Raw genomic sequence first — 7,516 nt, 5'->3', positions numbered from 1 at the left:
TTGGGGTGAGCGGGGATCCAGGGGGGGTCTCGAGGGGCTCCTGAGATGAGGGGGGGTCACCAAGGGCTGTGCTGGGGTCTGGGGGTGATGGGGGACCCGAGGGTGAGGGGGGGACACAGGGGGACCCCAGGGTGGGCTCCTGGCTGACCTCTGACCCCTGATCCCTGCAGGGGGACCCCAGGGTGACCCCAGGGTGAGGGGGGGACACAGAGTGGCTGCCAGCTGCCCCCCGAGTGACCCCAGCTGACCTTTGACCCCCGAGTGACCCTGCCCTGTCCCCAGGGTCCCGGGGACACCAGTGGCGGCTGTCGCTGCAACGTCAACGGGCAGAGGTGCCACCCCCGGTGCCAGAACTGCCACTGAGCCCCCCGGGGACACCGAGGGACAGACGGACGGACGGACGGACAGAGCTGGCACCGGGCCGGAGCCGCCCCAGGGCCTGGGAGGGGCCGGCGGGGACAGAGAGGAGGGACACACGGACAGAGGATGGACACACGGACGGAGCCCGGGATGGACACTGGGACAGAGGATGGACACACAGACAGAGCCCGGGATGGACACACGGACAGAGCCCGGGATGGACATGGGACAGAGGATGGACACACGGACAGAGCCCGGGATGGACACACGGACAGAGCCCGGGATGGACACTGGGACAGAGGATGGACACACGGACAGAGCCCAGGATGGACACTGGGACAGAGGATGGACACACAGACAGAGCCTGGGATGGACACACGGACAGAGCCCGGGATGGACACACGGACAGAGGATGGACACACGGACAGAGCCCAGGATGGACACTGGGACAGAGGATGGACACACAGACAGAGCCTGGGATGGACACACGGACAGAGCCCGGGATGGACACTGGGGTGGCCTCGGGGCGTGGAGGGGCCCAGGGACCCGCGGGGGGCCCAATAAAGGCACTGAGTGTCACAGGCTGGCACTGCCACCCCCCTGGGGACAGACACGGGGACAGGGACACACGGACAGACCCCTGGCATGAGGACAGGGACACGGGGACAGCCCTGGCACTGCCACCCCCCTGGGGACAGGGACACGGGGACAGCCCCAATGTGGGGACAGGGACATGGGGACAGCCCTGGCACAGCCACCAGTGTGGGGACAGGGACACAGGGGCCACCCCTAGCACGGGCATTGGCGTAGGGACAGGGACACAGGAACACCCCAGCATGGCCACTGCTGGGGACAGAGGTCAGGGGTCACTGCCCGGGATGGGGACAGGGACAGTGACAGGGTCAGGGGTCACTGCCCGGGATGGGGACAGGGACAGTGACAGGGTCAGGGGTCACTGCCCAGGATGGGGACAGGGACAGGGTCAGGGGTCACTCCCCGCGATGGGGACAGGGACAGTGACAGGGTCAGGGGTCAGGGGTCACTCCCCGGGTGGGTCTCCCCGCGATGGGGACAGGGACAGTGACAGGGTCAGGGTCAGGGGTCACTCCCCGGGTGGGTCAGGGGGAGCTGGCTCTGAGTGAGACCCCAAACCCAGCGGGGCCAGGGCGGGGACACGGCACCGGCACGGCCTGGGCTGGGCACGGCCTGACCTGACCCATGGCACTGACACGGCCTGGGCACAGCCTGACCCATGGCACTGGCACAGCCTGACCCAGGGCCTGGGCATGGCCTGGGCTGGGCACGGCCTGACCTGACCCATGGCCTGACCCACGGAACCAGCACAGCCTGACCCACAGCCTGGGCATGGCCTGACCCATGGCACCGGCACGGCCTGGGCTGGGCACGGCCTGACCTGACCCATGGCACCGGCACAGCCTGACCCATAGTCTGACCCACGGCCTGACCTATGGCACTGGCACGGCCCGGGCACAGCCAGCCCCACAGCCGGCCCCACAGTGAGGACAGACCCAGCCCCACACACACAGTCCCACAGCCAGACCCACAACCCAGCCAGCCCCAGGACAGACAGACAGCCCCAGCACAGACAACCAGCCCCAGGACGGACACAGACAGACACATGGCCCCAGGACAGACAGACAGCCACGCTCAGTCTCGATGAACCCCAGGCTTCATTCCCACCCCACACCCAGGACCAACAGCCAGCCCCAGGATGGACAGACAGACCCAGCCCAGGACAGACAAACAGCCAGCCCCAGCACAGCCAGCCAGCCCCAGGATGGACGGACAGCCCCAGGATGGGCGGACAGACAGACAGCCGCACTCGGTGTCTCTGTGAACCCCAGGCTTTATTCCCACCGCACACCCAGCACAGACAGATGGCCCCAGCCCAGACAGACAGACCCAGCCCCAGGATGGACAGACAGACCCAGCCCCAGGACAGACAGCCCCAGCCCAGGACAGACAGACAGACAGCCGCACTCGGTGTCTCTGTGAACCCCAGGCTTTATTCCCACCCCACACCCAGCCCAGGACAGACAGACAGACCCAGCCCCAGGACAGCCAGCCCCAGGATGGACGGACAGACAGCCCCAGGACGGACAGACAGCCGCACTCGGTGTCTCTGTGAACCCCAGGCTTTATTCCCACCCCACACCCAGCACAGACAGATGGCCCCAGCCCAGACAGACAGACAGACCCAGGACACACAGACAGCCAGCCCGCCCCAGCCCAGGACAGACAGCCCCAGGATGGACGGACAGACAGCCCCAGGACGGACAGACAGACAGCCGCACTCGGTGTCTCTGTGGACCCCAGGCTTTATTCCCACCCCACACCCAGCACAGACAGATGGCCCCAGCCCAGACAGACAGACCCAGCCCCAGGATGGACAGACAGCCCCAGGACGGACAGACAGACAGCCGCACTCGGTGTCTCTGTGAACCCCAGGCTTTATTCCCCGCGGGGCCGGGGTCGAACACGAGGGGGGGCAGCTCCCCCAATGCCCCTCCTGGGGGGGGGGCGCCCCTCCCTCCCCTCCCCCTGCCCGGGGGGGGCCGGGGGCTCGGGGCCCCCCCAGAACGGGATTTGGGGGGCTCGGAGCCCCCCCAGAACGGGATTTGGGGGGCTCGGGGCCCCCCCAGAACGGGATTTGGGGGGCTCGGAGCCCCCCCAGAACAGGATTTGGGGGGCTCGGAGCCCCCCGGGCCGGGTCTGGGGGGCAGCCCCTACTTGGGGGGCCGGTAGAGCATCTTCCTGCTCTTGAGCACCGACCACTTGTGGCGCTTCATGTAGTACAGCAGGGGCACGAGCAGCCCCGAGAGCAGCAGCAGCTGTGGGCGGGGGGCACTGAGAGCCCAGCCCCGCCCCGAGGGAGCCCAGACCCACCCGAGGGACCCCAGACCCACCCTGAGAGAGCCCAGACCCACCTGAGACCCCAGACCCACCGCCCCCAGCCCCCCAGCCCCCCGTACCGTCTTCGAACTCGAGCACCTCGTCGTAGATGGGGGGGGCCATGCCGATGGCCTGGCCCGGGAAGTAGGGGTTGTAATGGAGCCCCTCCCTCAGCGAGACCCCCGCGGGGGCGTCGCAGTACCCCGTCAGCAGCGCGAACACGTAGTCCTCGCCCCCGTGCCTGAAGGGTTAATAACCAATCAATAACTGATCAATAACTGATCAATGATCAATAACCGATCAATAACTGATTAATAACTGATCGATGGGGTCACAGTGCCCCGTCAGCAGCGCGAACACGTAGTCCTCGCCCCCGTGCCTAAAGGGGGATCAATGACTGATCAATAACTGATCAATAACCGATCAATGGGGTCACAGTGCCCCGTGAGCAGCACGAACACGTAGTCCTCGCCCCCGTGCCTAAAGGGGGATCAATGACTGATCAATAACTGATCAATAACCGATCAATGGGGTCACAGTGCCCCGTGAGCAGCACGAACACGTAGTCCTCGCCCCCGTGCCTAAAGGGGGATCAATAACTGATCAATAACCGATCAATAACTGATCAATAACCGATCAATAACTGATCAATAACCGATCAATAACTGATCAATAACCGATCAATAACTGATCAATAACCGATCAATAACTGATCAATAACCGATCAATAACTGATCAATAACTGATCGATGGGGTCACAGTACCCCGTCAGCAGCGCGAACACGTAGTCCTCGCCCCCGTGCCTAAAGGGGGATCAATGACTGATCAATAACTGATCAATGACTGATCAATGGGGTCGCAGTACCCCGTCAGCAGCGCGAACACGTAGTCCTCGCCCCCGTGCCTGAGGGGGATCAATGACTGATCAATGACTGACCAATGACTGATCAATGATCAATAACCGATCAATAACTGATCAATGGGGGCACAGTGCCCCATGAGCAGCGCGAACACGTAATCCTCGCCCCCGTGCCTGGGGGATCAATAACTGATCAATGACTGATCAATAACTGATCAATAACTGATCAATGGGGTCACAGTACCCCATGAGCAGGGCGAACACGTAATCCTCGCCCCCGTGCCTGGGGGATCAATAACTGATCAATGACTGATCAATAACTGATCAATGACTGATCAATAACTGATCAATGACTGATCAATAACTGATCAATAACCAATCAATAACTGATCAATGGGGTCGCAGTACCCCGTCAGCAGCGCGAACACGTAATCCTCGCCCCCGTGCCTGGGGGATCAATAACTGATCAATGACTGATCAATAACTGATCAATAACTGATCAATGGGGTCACAGTACCCCATGAGCAGGGCGAACACGTAATCCTCGCCCCCGTGCCTGAGGGGTCAATAATGGGGTTAATAATGGGATCAATAACTGCTCAATAACAGATCAATAACTGCTCAATAACAGGATCAGTAACGGGGTCAGTTACAGCCCCCCAGGACCCCTCACCTGGCGTTGACGATGTAGCTCAGGTCGGGGGGCAGCGCCCCGTTGTTGGCCGCCCGCGCGGCCTCGGGGTTGGGGTAGGGCTTGGGGAAATAATCCGAGATCTTCCCGGGCCGCATGAACATCTCCCCGTTCTCATCCGGGCCGTCCTGCCCCTCCACCTGACAGGTGACAGACAGACAGGTGAGACAGGGACAGCAGGGACCCATGAACATCTCCCCGTTCTCATCCGGGCCGTCCTGCCCCTCCACCTGACAGGTGACAGACAGACAGGTGAGACAGGGACAGCAGGGACCCATGAACATCTCCCCGTTCTCATCCGGGCCGTCCTGCCCCTCCACCTGACAGGTGACAGACAGACAGGTGAGACAGGGACAGCAGGGACCCATGAACATCTCCCCGTTCTCATCCGGGCCGTCCTGCCCCTCCACCTGACAGGTGACAGACAGACAGGTGAGACAGGGACAGCAGGGACCCATGAACATCTCCCCGTTCTCATCGGGACCGTCCTGCACCTCCACCTGACAGGTGACAGACAGACAGGTGAGACAGGGACAGGTGAGACAGGGACAGGGACAGGTGAGACACGGACAGCAGGGACACGGGGGCACTGGGAATGGCACCACACGGACACGGGGACAATGGGATGGCAGCACCGGGACAGTGGGACAGTGGCATGGAGCCAGCAGGACACCAGGCACGGCAGGACAGTGACAGTGACACTGACAGACAGCAAGCTGGGGACACTGGGGGTGGCAGGACAGGGACAGTGGGACAGTGGGACAGCGGCATGGAGCCAGCAGGACACCAGGGACAGCACGGGTGGCAGCACTGGGACACTGGGGACAGCAGGAGTGGGGCACTGGGACACTGCAGGTGGCAGCACAGGGACACAGAGACCCTGGGGACAGCAGAGGTGGCAACGCAGGGGCACTAGGACATTGGGGACAGCAGACTGGGGACACTGAGGACCAGGCAGAGGGACACTGGGGACATTGGGGACAGCTGGACAGGGGCACTGGGACAGTGGGACATTGAGGACCAGGCAGGGGGACACTGGGGACAGCAGGACAGGGCACTGGGACACTGGGGACATTGGGGACTAAAGGACAAGAACACTGGGACACTGGGGAGCAGGCAGGGGGACAGTGGGACACGGCAGGTGGCAGCACAGGGACATTGGGGACAGCAGGACAGGGGCACTGGGACACTGGGACACAGGGGACAGGGTCACTGGGACACGGCAGGTGGCAGCACAGGGACACAGGGGACAGCAGGATAAGGACACTGGGACACAGGGGACAGGGTCACTGGGACACTGCAGGTGGCAGCACAGGGGCACTGGGGGTGGCACAGGGTGACGGGGTGGCACAGGGGGGTCAGGGTGCCGGTGTCACCTCCTCTGCCAGCGCCTTGGCCTCAGCCTCGGTGTGGGTGACGCCGATGAGGTTCCGGAAGGCCAAAAACTCCATGGAGTGACAGGCAGAGCACACCTGGCGGTACACCTGGAACCAGGGACACTGGGGACATTGGGGACAGCTGGACAGGGGCACTGGGACACAGGGGACAGGGTCACTGGGGACATTGGGGACAGCTGGACAGGGGCACTGGGACAGTGGGACATTGAGGACCAGGCAGGGGGACACTGGGGACAGCAGGACAGGGCACTGGGACACTGGGGACATTGGGGACTAAAGGACAAGAACACTGGGACACTGGGGAGCAGGCAGGGGGACAGTGGGACACGGCAGGTGGCAGCACAGGGACATTGGGGACAGCAGGACAGGGGCACTGGGACACTGGGACACAGGGGACAGGGTCACTGGGACACGGCAGGTGGCAGCACAGGGGCACTGGGGGTGGCATGGGGTGGCTGCAGTGACACTGGGGGTGGCACAGGGGATGGCACAGGGTGACAGGGGGTGGCACAGGGTGGCACAGGGGGGTCAGGGTGCCAGTGTCACCTCCTCTGCCAGCGCCTTGGCCTCAGCCTCGGTGTGGGTGACGCCGATGAGGTTCCGGAAGGCCAAAAACTCCATGGAGTGACAGGCAGAGCACACCTGGCGGTACACCTGGAACCCCCTGCGGACACTGCGGGGAAAGAGACCCAAAACCACCTGAAATCAGCCCAAAATCACCCCAAAACCACACCTGGAAGCCCTCGCGGAACCCGGGGACAAACAGAGCCAAAACACCCAAAATCACCCCAAAAACACACCTGGAACCCCCTGCGGACACTGGGGGGACACAGTGGGGTCAGAAACCCCCAAATCACCCCAAACACACCTGGAACCCCCCGTGCACACTGCTGGGATGAATGGGGGAGCTCAGAGACCCCAAAAACCCCAAAATGACCCCAAACACACCCAGAACCCCCTGTGCACACTGCAGGGACACAGTGGGGTTACAGACCCCAAAATCACCCCAAACACACCCAAAACCCCCTGTGGACACTGCAAGGACACAGTGGGAACACAGACCCCACAATTGCCCCAAAATGACCCCAAACATTTGCAACCCCCTATGGACACTGTGGGGACAGAGCTCAGACCCTCCAGGGACCCCAAATCCCCACAGGGACCCTAAATCCCTCCAGAGACCCCAAATCCCCCCAGCCCCATTACCTGCTATACTCCAGGGACCCCAAATCCCCCAGAGACCCCCAAATCCCCACACCAGAGACCCCCCCCAAATCCCCCCAGAGACCCCCCCCA

General features: G+C 62.9%; 2 protein-coding genes across 2 annotated transcripts in view; one reads left to right on the top strand and one right to left on the bottom strand.

The window, feature by feature from the left end:
• The window catches only part of LOC120508291 (ranBP-type and C3HC4-type zinc finger-containing protein 1-like), a gene marked incomplete at its 5' end in the record, with an annotated part of 14,117 nt that extends 13,394 nt beyond the window's left edge, over nucleotides 1–723 (top strand). Inside the window, one exon of the mRNA XM_039721718.1 lies at nucleotides 244–723. Within this exon, the coding sequence (XP_039577652.1) occupies nucleotides 244–363 (120 nt within the window). The remainder of the gene's footprint in view (nucleotides 1–243) is intronic.
• Nucleotides 724–2,982: 2,259 nt separating this feature from the next.
• Nucleotides 2,983–7,516, bottom strand: part of LOC120508293 (cytochrome c1, heme protein, mitochondrial) — a 5,469-nt gene continuing 935 nt past the window's right edge. The window contains exons 3-6 of the mRNA XM_039721720.1: nucleotides 6,767–6,893; nucleotides 4,806–4,963; nucleotides 3,323–3,514; nucleotides 2,983–3,288 (exon numbers count right to left, since the gene is read on the bottom strand). Of these exons, the coding sequence (XP_039577654.1) occupies nucleotides 3,108–3,288; nucleotides 3,323–3,514; nucleotides 4,806–4,963; nucleotides 6,767–6,893 (658 nt within the window). The 3' untranslated portion in view covers nucleotides 2,983–3,107. The remainder of the gene's footprint in view (nucleotides 3,289–3,322; nucleotides 3,515–4,805; nucleotides 4,964–6,766; nucleotides 6,894–7,516) is intronic.

Source organism: Passer montanus, unplaced genomic scaffold (assembly GCF_014805655.1).
Source record: "Passer montanus isolate IOZ18808 unplaced genomic scaffold, ASM1480565v1 scaffold466, whole genome shotgun sequence".
NCBI classification, from domain to species: domain Eukaryota; kingdom Metazoa; phylum Chordata; class Aves; order Passeriformes; family Passeridae; genus Passer; species Passer montanus.
The sequence above is the reverse complement of the archived record's forward strand: the minus strand, read 5'-3'. Positions and strand labels throughout refer to the sequence as shown.